Genomic DNA, 19931 nt, shown 5'->3' with positions numbered 1-19931 from the left:
CAATAAGAGGAGTATGAATTGTATGGACAGATAGGGAGCCAATTAAGTGATTTGAGGAGAGGGCTAATATGAGCATAGCGACACTTTCAGAATTTAAGTTGTACAGCAGAATTTTGAGCAGATTGACGGGGAGAGAGATGGCTTAGTGGAGACCTGTGAGAAGTAAATTGCAATAAGAGTGTGGATTAAGGGTTTTGGTAGTGTGCTCAGAAAGGAAATAATGAATTTTGGTAGTATTATAGATGAAGAAACAGGTTTTAGCAGTCTGTTGAATATATGCAGAGAAAGAGAGGAGTCAAAGATGACCCCAAGGTTATTAGCTCCTGTAATATAATAAATAAAATAAAACACTTTGCATATTTAGGGTTTTTTTTATTTTTTTTTAAAGCTACCTCAAAATGATGTACAAACAAGAGTATGACTTTGAATACTGTTTACTTCAGAAACAAATCACAAAACCACAAGTGGCAAGGCATGCTAGAACATGCACTGCTATCCTATAATTTACCAGTCTCAGGTGTGCAGAAGTGTAACCGAGGAGCAATTCACATCCTATATCACCTTGCTTCTATTAAGTGGAAATGTTTAAAAAGCTTTTAGGTATTCTGTCTGCATACACTAGTGAAGAGTTGACTTATTTTTCACTTTTGGGAAAGGCTTTGAGGTTCTCTTTTGCAACTTAAAGAAACCATTTATCTGATTTATGAACTGGAGCATGTATAATACAGCCAGTCAGCTGTAGTACATTCATGTATCTGGTTTTGTGTTGCAGGAAAATTTCTGTAGACAAAAGTGTCTTTAGTATAGGTCTCAATCACCTGAAAATGAACATTTCAGACTGTCCAGTTCATGCAACACATGACACCGTGAATTAGACAGCTAGTTATGAATAATCAACTTCAAAATGGAAAAAATTATGTTCTTACCTGATAATTTTCTTTCCTTTAACCATACCAGACCAGTCCAGACTAATGGGTTGTGTCCATTTACCAGCGGAAGGAGACAGAGAAAATAGTTCCAAGTAAACCGCCCCTTAAGGGTATTGTGTAGCCTGGAACGTTCAGTATTTCGAATAGCCAAGCAATGGTGCTCTGAAGTCTAGAAGAAAACACAGTTAATACTAAACAGGCAAACTCTTGGAGCCAATATGCAGAACCTCACAGTTCCTGCTTGGCCAAAGGCAACTGCAACCTCCCCTCACAGTAAAGTAAGCAGGAGGGAATGGTCCATACTGAGCTTGCCCAAGCACAGAGATCTACCCCTGAATAAGGGGAAATAACTCTGTGATCCCAAGTAACAGGAGTCATACAGAGCTGGCACAATAACAAGTGGCAGGAGATTGAATAGAGAAGATGAAGTAGGCAGTGTTGTAAAGGAAACGCTCTGACAGAAGCTAGGGAGGGCATCTGGACTGGTCTGGTATGATTAAAGGGAAGAAAATTATCAGGTAAGAACATAATTTTTCCTAGTCATCTATACCAGACGAGTCCAGACTAATGGGATGTAGCAAAGCAGTTTCCCAAAGGGGGGGGGGGGGGGAGAGAAAAGAAGACTGAAGGTTGAAAAATCAACAAAGCTATACACACGGCAAGCAACTGCTCAGCAGAAAAGGATTTGAATATCCAAACCACCAGGCTACCAAAATGGAACAGAGTTAATACACTAGAAAAGGAAATGAAACCGGACGTAAAACAAACGTCCCGAGCAAAAGAAAAATTACGTACCCCTGTCCCGAGAGTAGCAAAAGAAACAAACAAACAAAAAAAAAAAAAAAGATACTCATGCCAAAGGACCCCCCCTTGGAAGGAAGGCAACAGTCGTATCCGAACAAGGAGAAAAACTGTCTCTCCTAGACCAGGATCCACTTCTCCGAACCCTGGAAGGACAAAGACTAACTCCCAAACCTGCCGATCTGCCTTGAATCCAAGATGGTCGGATCAAGCAACCCTAACAAGTATTAGGAGTACGCAACCCCAAACAGTGCGCCATACTTCATAGAAGAAAGGAAGCAAGGCCCAGGAACCACCCAGACCCGTGCCTAGTGAGAGAATCAAATTCCACAGAAGAGACTCCAGAGTCGAGAGAACCAACTACCTGAGCGCTAGCCTCTCCAGGAGAACCATGAAAAGGGCAGCAGCATACCAGGGTACAACCATAGAAAGAGTACTCCTCAACCAGCTCGCTCAGGACTTAGGGATGAAAGAACAAAGCCAAGATAACAAAAGGAGACAAAAAGAGAGAGAGTCGAGAGCCACACTGTGGAGAAAAGACCCCCAAGGTGCCAAGTAACCACAAAAGGAGCAGAGACTAATTCAAACTCCAGCAATGGAGAAGCTTCTAACCAGCCACCAAGAGGCTATGGCAAGAAAAGGTGCCACAGAAATGGTAGCAAACAGCAGACAAGACAGCCTTGTCTAGCAATCTAAACTGCGGTATGCCACAGTTGCTAAGAAGTTACTGTATCCAACCTGCAGAAAAGAGCTGGGGTTGACCGACAAGGTGAAACAGTGCCCAACAGGTAAAGGTGAAAATACACTTCACAGTCAGACTGAACTGTGCTGAAGGGACAGAAATGAAGCTGCTGCGCTCATCAGGCAGAATAGGATCCGTGCTCGAGAACAAACGGATTTGCACTCAAAGCACACAAACTGAGCCGTGCACCACAGGCAGAGAAAGAGTTGCACACCTCTGGCAAAGAAAGAAATGCACTGAACAAGCAGAGAAGAAGCTGCACACCTCTGGCAAAGAAAGAAATGCACTGAACAAGCAGAGAAGAAGCTGCACACCTCTGGCAAAGAAAGAAATGCACTGAACAAGCAGAGAAGAAGCTGCACACCTCTGGCAAAGAAAGAAATGCACTGAACAAGCAGAGAAGAAGCTGCACACCTCTGGCAAAGAAAGAAATGCACTGAACAAGCAGAGAAGAAGCTGCACACCTCTGGCAAAGAAAGAAATGCACTGAACAAGCAGAGAAGAAGCTGAGAGTGACAGAGGATGAGCAGTGCCCCACTGAAAGAGCTGGATGTTAGAGGTACCTGCAGAACTGAAGCTGCAGTAGCAATGGAACTGTTTATAAAACGCCGGCAAGGAGCTATGCTTCCTATGCAGACATGAAGCTGTGTAGCACCTGCAGTCACAGAGCTGTGCTCCACATACCACCCTGGAACTTCGCCCAATTTGCAGAGAAGAATTGTGCTAAAACACATCTGAGCCACAATGACCGCCCCCTAGGCAACCAATATGGAGTAGCAGTCAACATAGAGAAAGAACTCCCACCAAGAGGGAGGTAAGCATCACAGATCTGGAATCCTCAGACCATAGGGAGCAAAACACAGCCGTAAGGCAGTGAGGAAGAAACAACTCTCACCAGGCCAGGAACAAACAGGAAGGTGGCCACTACCACTAAACTGAGGAAAAACCAGCTAAGGGAGAGTCAAACTCCAGATCTAGAACAGAGCCACTTCCCTGCAGAAAAGAAGAAAAAAAGCGCAGAGCTAAGAGGCGCCCCTTACAGAAAAAGGAGAGAGGCACCTGAAACTAGAAAAAGGCAAAATCCGCCTGTGCCAGGTTAAAACTCCCGCACAAAAGCAAGGGAGGCAAGGAAGAGCTGTGGCAAACTAGTCCTAAAAAGGCACATTCCCATAAAGAGACACTGAACTGAGTCCAAGCAAAAGACTGGCAAGAATGGCGCTATCGAGGGTACTCAAGAAGAGGGGTTGAGCTAGCAGTTGCACACCAAGGGCAACTTGGACCCCCACCAGAAAGAAAGTACCCTGCAGACAACCCAGAGCAGACAGGAGGTATCCATGGGGACAAGAGAACTAGAACCTCCCTAAGGAAGGGAGGAAAAACTGCTGCCAAAACAAGAAAAACAGCAGGAGCATCTCAAACAAGATGCCTGAAGCAGCAGAGACCGGACGGTCTGAAAAAGAACTGACCAATAGCCGTGTAAGGCTGACAGGAATTAAAAAATAGCCCTGGACTAAAAAGACCGAGCCTGCAGCCAAACAGAGCCAGCGAGAGACTTCCTCCACTTTGGAAATGGCAGAGTAAGACCTTCAAACCACAAAGGTACAAGTTCCTGCAATGGGGCCGCCCTCTAGGACCGTGAAAGAGGAGGAAAACAACTGAGTTTCATGATCCAGACACAAGCTGTGCCCCACAAAAAAAAAAAAAAAAAAGCAACTGGTACCAGCTTGGAAGGGTCCAAGACCAGAATCAGACGCCGGGTAGCGAAATTCAAAGAAACTTCGCTAGCAGCCCCCTAGAATACATTGCCAAAGGCGGGAAAATAAATCAGGCAATAGGCAAGAGAAAGAAGGAATAAAAAAAAAAGAAGAAACTTTGTTTAACAATCTTCTTCACTAGTGACAGGAATAAATAAAGGTTTACCTCAGAGGCAGAAAAGGAAGGAAAAAAAAAAACAAAGTTTCTTCTTCCTTTTTTTTTTTTTTTTTTTAAAAACAACCTTTTTTCACTAGTAACAGAAATTAATAAAGGTTTACCTCAGAGGTAGAAAAGGAGGGAAAAACAGTTTCTTTTTCCTTTTTTTTTTTTTTGGTGAACAACCTTCTTAACTAGTGACAGGAATAAAGGCTTACCTCAGAGGCAGAAATTCAGATATACCTACCACCACAGAAGAGGAAAACCCCATAGGGGAGACAAATTACTCTATGCCACAATCAACCATCACCCTGCTAGAAAGACAGCCAGGGAAGGGAGGGGAGGGAACCAGGGTCACTGGATATCACCCTAGCTGGTAGATGATGAACTCAGGACCACTGAGTATCATCTAAAACTAGCCCCAACATAGCTAACAGTACACCCCTGGCTCCACTGTCACCAGAAGAATCTAGGACAGGAGCTACCAGCCAGCAATCCAGAGCAGCTGCACAATCCATCCACCATCCGCTAGGAGACAGAGAAAATACTGAACATTCCAGGCTGCAAGATACCCTTACGGGGCGGTTTACTTGGAACTATTTTCTCTGTCTCCTTCCACTGGTAGATGGACACAACCCATTAGTCTGGACTGGTCTGGTATATCTGACAAGGAAATTCTATTTTTCAACTATGCAAAACTGTATGTAAGTATTTTTAGACAGCTAGTTATGAATAGCCAATTTAAAAACATTCTAACTTTAAAAATGCAGATAAATTTGTTTGAAAACACTTATACACACTTTTTGAAAGCCTATTCAACTAGGGCAAACATATTTCATTCTAACATCCTGACTAGGAAACACAATCTACAAAAAATGAATCTACTCTTAAACCTTTCCATTGATGCCACTTAAGTGTTCTACCTCAGTAGACACTTGAGGGCAATATTACTAAAACTCTTAGAATTCACTGTGAACACGAGCCTCTGACATCAAGACAGTTCCAGGCTTCAGATGATCAAATCTGCTCAGTTGTACAGCTGGTAAGAGTCCATTTAACTATGTACCCCTTTGTGGACTTAGTCTGTAATCATGCAGGTTAAAAACCCTGTGCAATGAAGTCCTACATATAAAATTAACACACCAGCTGACCTTAGCCTCAGCAGGTCTTTACACTTTCCAATCCGGGTTCACACTCGAGATTAGATATTCTCCAAGAGCATTATTTGAGTTCGAGTCAAGAGATGATGAAAGATATAAAAATTGACATATCTGATGGTGAAAGACTCCTGATGCAGGCTCTGTAGGCCGAAACACAGCTGTGTCGAGTCTCGCTCATCGACCATCCAACTGTATTTTTTATCCTTAAAATTGTTAATTCATATGATTTTTATTTTGTTCATCTTCACTGTTTTATGTATATGATAGAGCTCTATCAAAACAAAATAGAGTATCAAACATATTAATATATCAAACATATATTGGCATGGCAAAAGAAATCTACATTTCCTACAGTGTCCTCAAGAGGCAGCAAGATAGAAAAGCCCAAGGGTGGGGGGGCCTACAGATAGCAGGAAGTGAGAAAGTCACAAAATGATCGACAAGCACTGTTCTATACTGGTGACCCCCATGATAATGGCCAATAATAAAAAAAAATTGTGACCCCCCCCCCCCCCCCCAAGGAAGTGAATAAATGATGCACCTATGGACAGCCCACCCAGGTTGACTTCAAATGTTAGCTGTGTGACCACATTTGGGGTCTCAACCCACAGTTTGGGAAGCTCTGGTATAGAAGAATGTAAGTAGTGGTGTATAATATCATACTGTGTGCTAGACATACACAGCACTGTACGCACAGAATCTCTGCTAAACAGAGCTTACAATCTATTCAAGACAAAACAAGGACCAATAAGATTAAGGAATGTTTCATTTATATGGGAACATGGGTATTAAAACAGATGAATGAGTTAACACTGAAAAGCAGCCATTAAAAGAGTGGGCTATAAGCTTGGATTTGAATAAGGCCAGAGACATAGCATAACATACTGACATCAAGACAGGGGTACACTGCAGCAAGATGGAGCAGTTGAGTTGGAAATACAGAAAAACAAAATAGAAACGAGTTACCCAATTAATAGAGTCTCCAGGACACAGTGTAGGGAGAGAAAACAAAAGGGGATATACCAAGGAGTTGCAGAATTAACTTTTAAGTCAGTAAAAAGTTTGAATGGTACGTGGAAATGTATAGGGAGCCAATGTAGAGGCTAGACGAGGTGCTGTGCGAGCGTGCAGAAAATGAATCATGCAGCAGAATTTTAAAATAGATTGAAGGGGGAGAGAGATGGTTCAGTTGCAGACCTGTGAGAAGTAGGTTGCAATAGTTCAAGTGTGTGTTGGGGGGGGGGGGGGGGGGGGGGTGAAAGTGAATAATTAGTAGTGTGTTCAGAAAAGGGACAAATTTTGGTGATGCTATAGAGAAGAATGACAAAAGGGGGGAGGGGTGACAAACTCATTCTTGGCCATGATCAGTTTGCTACCTGGATGTTCCACCACCATCTGAATCAGAATCAAAATTACAGAATGATTGGGGGGTGCCAAGCAAACATTCCGTTCGTGTGCAAGAACTAAGCATGCTTGCACTGCTGGCATCAGCAGCATATATAGCCATGCTTTAGAGGAACATGGACGGCTATAGATTTCTACAGCTGGTGGGACATGGGGATCCCCACCAACTAAAATAAGAGGACAGGGGAAGCTGAGGAATTTGTGCCTAGTGTCCACGGGTGTTGTTCTGGCTATGCTAATAGCATCAAGGGATTAAGTATAGAAAGAAGAGAAGAGAGTCCCTGAAATACAACTGATAGTGGGATGGCAATGGAGGAAGATCCACCAAAGCGTATGCTAGAAGTGCAATGGGAGAGAAAAAAAACCCACAAAACAAAGCCTGAATCTAAATAAGGGCAACATATCAAGGAATAGAAGGTAAATCAACACAGTGTCAAGCCCCTTGGACCTGGCCAGGAACTGATCACTGGAGACTTTGGTAAAGGTTCTCTCTGTTTCAGCCTTGATAGTAAAATTCATGGATGCATATCAGACATACAAGTGAAGGATCCATATTCCTCACTGATCAACATTTTAAGAGGCTCAAAAAAGTGTGTAGTATGGTCAAACTCAGTTATTTCAGCACCAAGAGAAAATGCTGTATAAAAACCTATACACACTAAATTTCCTCTATCTTGCAGAGTTCTGGGGAGGTCTGGGAAAACCCAGATTCAGTGTCCAAGGAATGCACTTGCCCATAACGAAAAGTACAAGTGCATTGTCAAGTTCTTCAAATAAGTCACCAATAAAGTCAGCCTTGTTGACATTAATCACCACCAGATCTCCGCAGAAGACCACAGGATCCAAACTAAGAAGAAAGTCATTTGTTCATTGACAATCTTCCCCTTGTGCAATCTCTCATTTACCATATGGCAAATGGCCATTTGTTGGCTTCTGAAGGTGACTGACATTTTGAACACATGTTGGAGATATGGTAGAATATGGAATATTGCTGCTAGTATTACCCAGTTACAGTTGGGTGGATTTGAATGTGTAGCACTTGCCAAATCATTTTTGCTTCCTAAGGCAATTACACACCTCCTTTTGCAAGTACAGATAATTGTTATTAAATCTGTGTTCTTCCAACTTTACAAGCTACTCCCCTTTTTCATCTTTGAACGTGCTTGCCTTTAACTACAATAAGGCTTGCATAAAACTTGTTTCTGAGCAACCCTTAAAATGAAAATTCCTTGCAAAAACTAAAGCAAATTTTGTAAAAATCAGAGAATCAGGCTTTTATGACAAACAATGGATTTGTCTACTTAAACATTATGCTCCATCAGCCCTATTGTTGAAACCCAAGCCAATTTCACTGGATAAAATTCAGTCAAGAATCAAAAGGTAAGAGAATTGAAGAAAAGCAGCTGCAAAATCTTTACACTACTAAGTGTAACATTTTAGTTGTATGTATAGTATGACATTTGCTCATTGTTTCAGTTTGACAAATTCCAGGCCAAGTGACCATGGAAACTAGAAGTTTATTTTCTGGCACCTGGGATTTGTGTGTCCATTTAGGAAAGAAAGAAGAAAAAAAAAAAGTAGTTCTAACCTGCAGCCGCCATCAGGAACATGAACTTACACAGAACAGTTAAGTCCAAACTGCACAATGTGCTGAACTATTGCACTGCTCTCAAGCCTCAAGACCAGTGCAAGAGTTCCTGTACCTCACAGCTCAGACTAACACAGCTGTGGACAGCACAGAGAATGAAGTTCTTACTCCTGGAGGTAGCTGCTAATAAGGGGGTCAGCAGAATGCAACAAAAGGCTGTCAGAAAAAGGGCTAAGTCTGCACATTGTGTAATTCTAATATCTTCTCTCTATATAAAACACACCGCCAACGTTCTAATGAAGCCGGAAGGCAGCCTGAAACCAGAAGATGTAGTTGTGTAGATCGCTTTTTGCCCATGAGTGTCTGCCCCGCCCTCATGTCAGAACGTTGCTACGCGATGAAATGAGACCTCAGACGCAACACGGACCTATCAAAACGACCTGCAAGACAAAAGAGAGAATCGCTGGGTGGGTATGGATGGCTGGAGGAGGGGCAGAGCAGTGGAGACAATCGCTGGGTGGGTATGGATGCCTGGAGGAGGGGCATGAAAAACCATTTAGGATAACTCTTCCATTTGAAACATTAATGGCAGAAACTCATCACCTTGCTAGCGCCCGTTTCATTTGTTTCGGAAATGGGCCTTTTTTTATTAGTATTTTAATAAAAAGAGTCCCGTTATGTTGAAAATTAAGGGGGAAAATAGCTTTTGTGAAGCTGGAGTAGAAAATACAGTTTCAGAAATATCAAGCTTTCATATTTGATATATCACCTATTAGAAAACCAAGAGCCCCTTTTCCTAAATCACACTAATGATTCCACAGCACGGCAAATGAGATGCAGCCCATTCAATTTGAATGGGCTTCAGCGCATTTGCCGCAAAGGAATTGCTAGGGTGGTTTAGTAAGAGGGCCCCCAAGTGGTTTACAATAATATCAAGTATTTCAAAAACATTAACCCCCTTTACTAAACCACGCTAGTGGCTTCCATGAGCTAATGCTGACACAGCTCATTCACTTTGAATGGGCTGTGTCGGCATTGTAACCTTTTTTATCCCCCTGTTTACTAAGCCATGTGACAATCATCCAAAACAAAAATAAGACACTGTGCTGTTGTACATCCCTAAGTCCTGACCCCATAAAATAGTGCCCCTCTAACCTAAAAAATCTCAGTTTAAGAACCAAAAGCCTTTTTTGAAGAAAATTAAGATGTCTGCCCCCCTTATACTAGCAAACAGAGATCAGTAGTAATTCTAATTTAACAATGGAAAACAAAAAAAAAAATGAAGATCACCATAGGAAAGGAATTTTTGGATTTAACTTGGATTTAACTTAGGCCTTGTCAGTAGCAGCTAAAGGGAGAGTTATATTCAGGTATAGTAGGCTTGCAGGGGGGCTGTCTGGCAAGACCTAGCTGGGGAGGATAGTGGAGAGAATCTTGTGGGGAGGAATAGGCTTAAAAAAAAGGCAGGGCTGGGATAGAGAGCAAGCAAGACTAGAGTAATGACCGGGGGGGGGGGGGGGAGAAGAGAAAAGTGTGTGCTGTATATTTCTGCCACTGGCATGCATGGATGCATTAAAGCCCTAAGTTACTAAGCTTCTCCCTACCATGGGCAAGGAATAGGTAAACAGTCTTAATAAATCAGGACCTAAAGGAGCTGTAGTACACCTCAGAAAAGACCCTCCCTCACCGCTCCTTAATTTTAATACTAGCATCTAAATCTAAAAAAAAAAAAAAAAAGAATCATCATACACACACTCACTAAAGTCAGATAATTCAAACACAGGAATGAATGGTTGGATAGGAACTTTCCATCCTGTTATCCACATAAATTCTCTCCACTGGGAACAGCAGCAACACACATGAATTGTAATTTACGTTTTCCATTCAAATGAAGAATTTGATAAAAACAAATTAAAAAGGTCAGAGGCAAACAAAATTTTCCTCAGGAAACAGATTAAATTGTGGCATAAATGTCAACATAAAATGAAAAACACACCAGAATAAAAATAGATCTATATTAGGAGTCACCACCCAAGAAAGATCTTGGAATTATTTTAGATACTAGATCAATCTAGTGTACTTAAGTCACAGAAAAAAAGCAAGATACAATGTTAAGGATTATTTGAAATAGAGTATTCCTCTGTACAGCCACATCTTGAGTACTGGGTGCAGTTCCAGTCACCCCCATTTCAAAAAGAAAACAGAAGAACTAGGAACAGGCTCAGAAGGGTGACAAAAAACGAGATAGACTTATGAGGTAAGGATAAATAGATTATGACTTTTCAGCTTGGAAAAGGAAAGGGAGTATGATAGATTATAAAATCATAGTAACATAGTAGATGACGGCAGAGAAAGACCTGTACGGTCCATCCAGTCTGCCCAAGACGATACACAAATACCTGACCTTAATTTGTATCTGCCATTTTCACAGTACAGACTATATTAGTCTGCCCAGCACTAGCCCCGCCTCCCAACCACCGGCTCTGCCACCCATCTCCGTTAAGCTTCTGAGGATCCATTCCTTCTGAACAGATTCTTTTATGTTTATCCCACGCATTTTTTGAATTCCGTTACCATTTTCATCTCCACCACCTCCCGCGGGAGGGCATTCCAAGTATCCACCACTCTCTCCGTGAAAAAATACTTCCTGACATTTTTCTTGAGTTTGCCCCCATTCACTCTCATTTCATGTCCTCTAGTTCTACCGCCTTCCCATCTACGGAAAAGATTCGTTTGCGGATTAATACCTTTCAAATATTTGAATGTCTGTATCATAATCACCCCTGTTTCTCCTTTACTCCAGTGTATACATGTTCAGGTCAGCAAGTCTCCCCTCATACATCTTGTAACACAAATCCCATACCATTCTTGTAGCTTTTCTTTGCACTGCTTACATTTTTTTTTACATCCTTAGCAAATCATGACTGGGTTGAACAGTTTAAATAGGGAGCAGATTAACCTTTGCTAACACTAAAACAAGGATGACGTTCCATGAAACTAGCACATTAAAAAAAAAATACTTTCCGATTTTTCAAACAGTGCATAAATTAAGTTGTGGAATCTGTTGCCAGTCAAGACAACTAAAAAGCAGGGTTCAAAAAGACTCTGGACAAATTCCAGAAGGAAGAGTCCATAAATAATGTCAGATGAATTGGTAAAGCTATCACTTATTCCTGGAAATGAGCTAAGGAAACAGATCTACCTTTGAGACCTGCATGGTACGTGACCCAGTCTGGTCACTGTCAAAAGACAAGATCCTAGGCTTGATGGTTTCCGATCTGACTCAGCATGGCTTAACTTAATGAAAAAGTGCTGACAATTCTCCCTCTGCTAGGCCACATTTTGCTTTACATTTTGTATAGTACATCCCTTCCCCCCTCCTCTCAGCCATACCAGAAACAAAAAGGGTGTGGGGGTGAGGAGTGTGGTCCAAATCTGACAGCACCACAAGAGACTAGCATTGCTCTCCAAGAAAAAAAGAAAAAAAAAAAAAAGAGAGAACAGGAACCACTTTGCTGGACATATTGGTGTAGAAACAAACTAACTGCATCAGTTCACAAAGGCGTGGGGAAGGGGGAAGAGAAATCAGTCAAATGTTTTGACAAAAGCATCCCCGAGACTCATGTCTATGCTTCACTGGAACATGGGAATATTGCTTTCCCAAGAGGGGCTTACTCCTAGCTGCTGCACCAAGTCACATGTCTGCACTATCTATGGAAGACAAATACTGATGAACTGAATGCAGCACCACTCCTTTATAAAATGGGACAGAAGTTATCCAACCTTTTTGCTTTCTGTCTGTTATAGGGGGGCATAACTTGTTTATCTGGACTGTCATCAACATAGATAAAAAGGAAACTCATTTCTGCACTATGCTTCTTGCTGCACAAATCGCTTTCCGAATGAAGTGCAGTTCCATTGCGCCAGTTAAAAGTAATCTCCAAGCTATACCTCCAAGTCCATCCCATCAAGACTTCAAGCACTGTGATGACCATGTTAATACTCCAGAGCAGGGAAGACAGCATTTCAGATACTGCTTAAGAGCAAACCTGGTCAAATAGGTTCCAAGCCTACAGGGTTACAGACAGTCCATCTGTGGCCCCTACTTAAAACAAATGCTCACTATGATGATTGCACTGTCAGGAAGGAATTATAGATAGAACGATAGCAAGTAGCTGTAAAAAAAAAAAATAGCACCAGCAGCAGTTGGGTCTGACCAAATCAGAAACAATCTGCCAGTGTTCCTATTCCTTCTACCCCCCCCCCCCCCCCCAAAAAAAAAAAAAAAAAATCTTCCACTGCAATTCCAGCTCTTTAGTAAGAGAAATAAAACCATATTATGGATAAGATAGCATAGTTGTAATGTCAGTTCACCAAGAGCCTTTTTACTAAAGCTTACTGTGCATTAAATGTTAAGAAGCCCATAAGCATAAAATAGGCTTCTTAGCATTTACCATGCACTGTTCTGTAAAGTACACACTAAGCTTTAGTGAAAGGGCACCCAAGAGGCATATTTTCAAAGCACTTTGGGAGGCTAAGTTCCATAGGTTTCTATGGAACTTTGGGAGGCTAAGTGCTTTGAAAATAAGCCTCCAAGTGTACTAAATACATAAGACCGCTTTTTTTCTTTTAAGCATGTTTGTTCTCTAGTCACCATAACACTGTCTAGGCAAAAATTCATGCACACATTAATTTTCGTTGTGGAAATACTGAACTATTTGTAGATTAACAGACAGGGTATTTATAAATATAACAAAATACAAATCAGTTTGTTAAATCCAAAAAACGCACCACTATAAAAATTCAATTTGGTATCCATTAGGGCTTCAGCAGAACAACAATTCTGGTTCAAATTAAAAAATCAAGACATCTTGCCAGAATCAGCGCATGCATAGTAAAATACTGTCAAGTATGTTATTCTAGTACTGACAACCTCCCAGCAAGAACCAAATGCCAATACCATTTGAATGCACTTGGGAATCATCAAGTTGCAGACATGGAAAACAATTTTATTAAAAAGGCTGGTTTAGGAATATCCCCCATACCCCATTATCTGTCTTCTGGGTGGGGGGAGGGGGTGAAAGAGGAAACAATAATTCGGGTCCTAAGATTCCATTCCATCAACACAATGGAAATAATATGCCCATTGTAAAAGATCAACTAACAATGTTTGATGGTAACTCTCCCTCCCTCCCCCCAAGCATCTGCACATTGGTTCTTGATTACATCAGGCACATGAATCATTTTAGGCACATGTTTATGGAAATTATCCAACTTTAAACAGTTGAAAAGAAGGAAGAGGCAAAATCTTTACAGAACTCAAGCACTATAGCATTACAACATTTTTCCAGTGCAAGGGTATTAGGATATCCTAGGCAAACTTTCAGCCTTGCATCGCAATTTAGTGCAGAACATAAATCTTGTTAAATATAATTCTAGGTGGAGAACATACATAATATCAAACTATATTAAAAACAATAAAATTGTCAAACATTAAAACATTAAAATCCAGCCAGAACACACGTGAACTGAGTTGCTTGTACCTACAAACATACCACTGTCATTAATATTACTGTGCAACAACAAAAACATAATCAGACCAATTACTAAACTTGCTGAAAATCTTAAGTCTCTTAGGAGCCCTTTTACAAAGGAATGGAAAGCCTGCAGTAATTTGGCATTACCACCAGGCAACTGCAGGAGCCCAGGGGTCATTCCTGTACCCTCCGTGCACCATTTCCGTATTTTTCTATTTTTACCACCAGGTTAGTGCAGGAGCCCTTACCGCCTCCTAAATAGGTGCTGGTAAGGGCTCCCCCAGGAAATGGCAGCACGGCAAGTGTTTAACACTGCATGGCCATTTCCTTTTTTATAGCTTAGTGCACAAATGTTTGGAGGCAGAGCATTCCAGAGCATAGGACCTGCAATATAAGATATATCCTACCTGTATACTTGTAAGAAGGAATGAGAGAGGAACAGCCTAATGGGTTAGTGCAATGGCCTGAGAACCTGGGTTCAATTCCCAATGAGGCTCCTTGTGACTCTTGTCAACTCACTTAACCCTCCATTGCCCCATGTACAAAATAAGTTCCTGTATATATGTAAACCACTTTGATTGTAACAGAAAGGCGGTATATCAAATTCCATCCCCTTTCCCATTTCATGTCTCTAGGCACTGCCCAAGGTTTCCACAATTAAATTCATCAACAGTTATGGCTATCACACTTTACATTACACTTAATATTCAAGTTTGTTTTTATATGACATTTATGTACATGATGAGGGCAGTTTCCAAAAGTCATTAGCCTAGGTAATTGGGGTAATTTGAATATTAATCATCCTCCCTGTGGGTAAAAATTTGTGCTAAAAGTTGAGTCTTGTGGCTGGCTGACTTGTTTTGCTTTCACTGCTGCCCCACCAGAAGTTGCCACCATAGGCAACTTGTTTGTTTAATGGTTAAGCTAGCCCCAGTGTTTTTTTTCAATACAACTTCACTTAGCTTCTATTTTCTTGTCCAAGCAACACCTTTTACTGGACAAATAAGAATAATCAAAAATATCCCGGAATTTTATAGACCGGTGAATCTTACGTCAGTACGGGCAAAATGGTAGAGACTATTATAAAGAACAAAATTACAGAGCATATTCAAAAAGCATGGATTAATGAGACAAAGCCAACATGGATTTAGCAAAGGAAAATCTTGCCTACCAATCTATTTCTTTGAAGGGGTGAACAAACGTGTGGATAAAGGTGAACCGGTTGATATTGTGTACTGGATTTTCAGAAGGCATTTGACAAAGTACCTCATGAAAGACTCCAGAGGAAATTGGAGAGTCATGGGATAGGAGGTACTGTCCTATTGTGGATTAAAAACTGAGTAAAAGACAGAAAACAGAGAGCAGAGTTTAATGGTAGGTATTCCCAAAGGAGAACGGTAGTTAGTGGGGTTCCCCATGGGTCTGTATGGGGACCGCTGCTTTTTAACATATTCATAAATGACCTAAAGATGGGAGTAACTAGTGAGCTAATTAAATTTGCTGATGACACAAAGTTATCCAAAGTTGTTAAATCATGGGAGGATTGCAAAAACTTACAAGCAGACCTTACGGGACTGGGAGACTGGGCGTCTAAATGGCACATGATGTTTAATGTGAGCAAGTGCAAAGTGATGCATGTGGGAAAGAGGAACCCGAATTATAGCTACATCATGCAAGGTTCCACATTAGGAGTCACAGACCAGGAAAGGGTTCTAGGTGTCATTGATAATACATTGAAACCTTCTGCTCAGTGTGCTGCAGCAGCTAAGAAAGCAAATAGAATGTTAGGTATTAGGAAAGGAATGGAAAACAAAAATGAGGATGTTATAATGCCTTTATATCGCTCCATGGTACAACCACACCTCACATATTGTGTTCAATTCTGGTCGCCGCATCTCAAAAAAGATATAGTGGAATTAGAAAAGGTGCAGCGAAGAATGATGAAAATGATAAAGGGAATGGGACAACTTCCCTATGAGGAAAGGCTAAAGCGGATAGGGCTCTTCAGCTTGGAGAAAAGACAGCTGAGGAGATATATGATAGAAGTCTATAAAATAATGAGTAGAGTGGATCAGGTAGACGTGAAGCATCTGTTTATGATTTCCAAAAATACTTGGACCAGGGGGCATGCAATAAAGCTAAAAAGTAGTAACTTTAAAATGAATCAGAGAAAGTGTTTCTTCACTCAACATGTAATTCAGCTTTGGAATTTGTTGCCAAAAAATGTGGTAAAGGCAGTTAGTTTAGCAGAGTTTAAATTGGACTTGGGGAAAATCCACTATTTCTGAGATAAGCAGCATAAAATGTTTTGTACTTTTTGGGGGGATATTGCCAGGTATTTGTGACCTGGATTGGCCACTGTTGGAAACAGGATGCTGGGCTTGATGGACCTTTGGTCTGTCCCAGTATGGCAATACTTATATGTACTTATACTTGCTATAATGTAGTTAAACTTTCTCAGTTGTCCCCAAACTCTATAGGCTTCTCTCCAGTCCATTTAGCCTTTGTTCTTTCACAATGTTGATTACAGACAGCCACAAGAATTGTAGGAGCATAAATGTGCATATGCCACTGGCCTTAACTGTCCAGGAACCTAAATTTCTGGACACCACAGTGAGAGACAACTGCAAAGATAAAAGAAGCATTTATAAGCAGAGATCCCACACTGCACATCTCCAGGAGACAGCCTGATAGTCCAGTGGTTGACAAATTAGTAAAATACCACTCAAAGGGTATCAAGAATCTTCTTCCTAGCCAATGAAGATGAACAGTAGTGTGCACACGTATTTAACCTCAACCTTCCATAATATATTCAAACGTGTGCTAGTTACCCATCTAAATCCAACTGCTAAACCAAATAGCTCAACTTTCGAAGTGCATCATTCTTTTATACAGAGACATTTTGCTACATGCATAAATACCACAACCCCAGTTTGCACTACAGGCAAATTTCATTTTTTCAAAATTGTGCGGTAAAGCAAACCCATCTACCAAGAAAATGAAATACATTTGACTAATTACCATATAGCTAATTATTTAAAATATTTACAAACACTTAGGGGGTTGTTTCCTAAAGCTTAGCTTGAGTTATCTGCAGCAGGGTCCATTTTATTCCTGTGATAAGACACTTTAGTACTACTTAGCTACACAGTTATTACAGAGGAACTATTGTGTCCATAAGACTCTCTTGTGGGCACCATCCTGGCACATGATGTGCCTACTGTACTTGTACTTACTGGTACAAACCATTTATGGTCTCAATCCAAAATCGAGTGGATTTAAAGTTGAGGTAGAACGAGATAAGGGTCATAATTTTAAAGAGGTACTTGTAATTTTTAAACAGAGATAAAATAAAATAAAAAAAAGGACAACTTATCACAAAGGATAACAACGCAGAGAAAGGCGCCAAGAAATGGGCAGGACCTTCCTTAGGTAGGTCAAACACAGGTTCCCGTCACTTATTTCCCACAAACTGGCTCTCATTCAGACAGTTCGTAGCTTCCGTATAGCAGGCTACAAATAAATGGAACGATAAAGTCAACACCAAGTTTAGATTTAAGAAAACACCATATCACCTTATAAAACAGGCAATTTTAAAACACCTATTTCAGGTGTGCTATTTCACAACAAAATAAAAAAAAATATGCTTTGCAAAGATACATTCTACCCAGTTTACATTTTACTAATTTTTCGAAGCTATTCCTCTGGAGTTGAAGCTCCATAGGCAAAGTTTTATAGGAAAAGTAGTGATTTTGTTTCCGAATGACGTCTTCAAAATAAACGTATGTATGTCTTCGGAATACTTTCCTCGCCAGTGGGGTCCGCTGGGCAGCCCGAGTTTTTCCATAATCTGAAGTTTTCCTAGCTACTTACTTCCCTCTCTAAAGAGGGCACCCCACTACCATACCTTCGTTTATTAAATATCATAAGAAATAGCAAGAAACTGAATTGTAGGGAAAAGAAACGAAGAAAGAACAACTCACTCTTCTGTTCCAATTTTGTACGAATAAAAAAAAAGGGGGTTTTAACGCCTTATCTCCATTTCTCCAAGAAGTGTCACCAAACAATCCTAAATCCCAGATAACTATCTACAAGCATAGGCGCCAGCTCTGTGGGTGCTTGAGCACCCCCAATATTGAACATACTCTTTAACCAAATCAAAAGAGAGGTTAACTTCTGTTGGGTTTAGCACCCCCAATAATTCCGAACAGTTGGCTCCTACGTCCACAAGCCCTCCTCCCCCCCCCCACCCCCGTGATAAAGTTCCTTAGTTTATCCCATCACTTCTCCTCCTTCAGACTTTCAACTACTAGAACCACGAACTAGTCATTCGGGACTGCCAAATCTAAAAAAAAACCACAGTGGCATGAAGGCACCTGCACCTACAGCAAACCGCCCTACTGAGCATCCTTAGAGCAATCACTTTTGGCAAACTCTCTACCCCTGACAGCATGAAGCCAAGAAAAAATGTGAGACGTGGCTACTCCGTCTTCACTTACCCATGCTGATACCGGTTCACACTTGCCCGCTCTTTTCCAGGAACGCTCGAATTGCTTTGACGGCCTCTCCAACTTCGGCGAGCTTTAGGCGCGTGCAGCACAAGACTTCCACGCTAGCGGCAAATCCGGGTGAGCGCGTGCTCCTTCGCCAGGCAGATCACGCCCTCCACCGCCTCTCTACCCACTTAATTCAGCAGGGCGCGCGCGTCGTGACGTACCTGCCTGCTCTTCCTCTAGAGCCAAAAGTGTGTGAGGCGCTGTTAAGTTCGCAGTACCGGTGAGGTTGAATTTCAAGAGTTAAGTTTGGTGTTAACGTGTAGGTCTAACTTCTTTATTTCCCTATTCAAGAAAGAGGTGGTGTGGTTGAGCTAATTAAAGTCCCCTTTCTTACTTTTGGTGGTTAGTCTAAACCCTCTCAAATTAATCACAAACGTCTTACGTTGCTTTAATAAGGTGCTGTGCACCTATGCTTGTTTGTTATAGCTGCTTATTTTGGTTTAGCAAATTACTTAATATCAAAGCTTAATTTATAGACAAAATGGAAGTGGAACTAAAGAGAGGGGCTGATTTCTGCTGTAGGTGCTGGTTCACTTGGCTCCTTTCCCAGCAGCAGAATACCCCTGCTGCTTAGAAATTTGAAAAGTAGTGGGGGTACTGGATCTAAGCCTTCCCCCAATTAAGGCCTTCCTAACATAGGCCCCAATGATCAAAAGTAAATGTGGGGTGCTAGAGGCCACTAGCACCTGCATTTACTAAGCGCTGATGATCAGTGGGCTTTGGCACAGGGAATACCGCAGATTCGCAGAGCTCATTTAAATTAGATTTAAATGAGCTGTCCAGTATTCCGGCCATATGATTGGAGCACTATGCCCTGATCATAGGGGCCAAATAGTGCCTTAAACCTGCACCAGCTCAGAGCTGGTGTTAGTATTAAGGATCTAGCCTGCTAGGCAGCCACGGCTGTCACTGTCAGCCCATGCTCACACCATCAGTCCTGGGGGTCCAGTGGACACCCAGATCCCCTAATAGCTGAGGCTCTGGTGCTTAGTGCCCCTAATCCTCTACCCCTCCCCCGACCCAAGAGCAAAGGGAGCTGGATGTGCTAGTGAATTGCAAGGAGGAGGAGAACGGCTTGGCAGGGAATTTCTTTGGCTGGCCGGGCTTTGGTATCCTGCCAACCAGTTAACAGGTGCAGTGCAGGTTTACAGGGGGCCTTAACCCAAAGTAGGGGGCCCAGGCCCCCAAGGTCCCCACTGTGGTTTTGCCACAGCCGTGAGCTAGCATGCATACTTCCTGTTTGGATTTGAATTTTAGATCTATTTGTCTTTTGAAATCTGAGCTTATGATGAGTGTCCTCCAG

At 41.6% G+C, this 19931-nt stretch overlaps 1 protein-coding gene across 1 annotated transcript in view; it reads right to left on the bottom strand.

Annotated features, from left to right (window-relative positions):
• The window catches only part of GPM6B (glycoprotein M6B), a 277755-nt gene extending 258962 nt beyond the window's left edge, over positions 1-18793 (bottom strand). Inside the window, exon 1 of the mRNA XM_030201577.1 lies at positions 18572-18793. Within this exon, the coding sequence (XP_030057437.1) occupies positions 18572-18575 (4 nt within the window). The 5' untranslated portion in view covers positions 18576-18793. The remainder of the gene's footprint in view (positions 1-18571) is intronic.
• Between the last annotated feature and the right edge of the window lie 1138 nt (positions 18794-19931).

Source organism: Microcaecilia unicolor, chromosome 4 (genome assembly GCF_901765095.1).
Source record: "Microcaecilia unicolor chromosome 4, aMicUni1.1, whole genome shotgun sequence".
Taxonomy (NCBI): domain Eukaryota; kingdom Metazoa; phylum Chordata; class Amphibia; order Gymnophiona; family Siphonopidae; genus Microcaecilia; species Microcaecilia unicolor.
The sequence above is the reverse complement of the archived record's forward strand: the minus strand, read 5'-3'. Positions and strand labels throughout refer to the sequence as shown.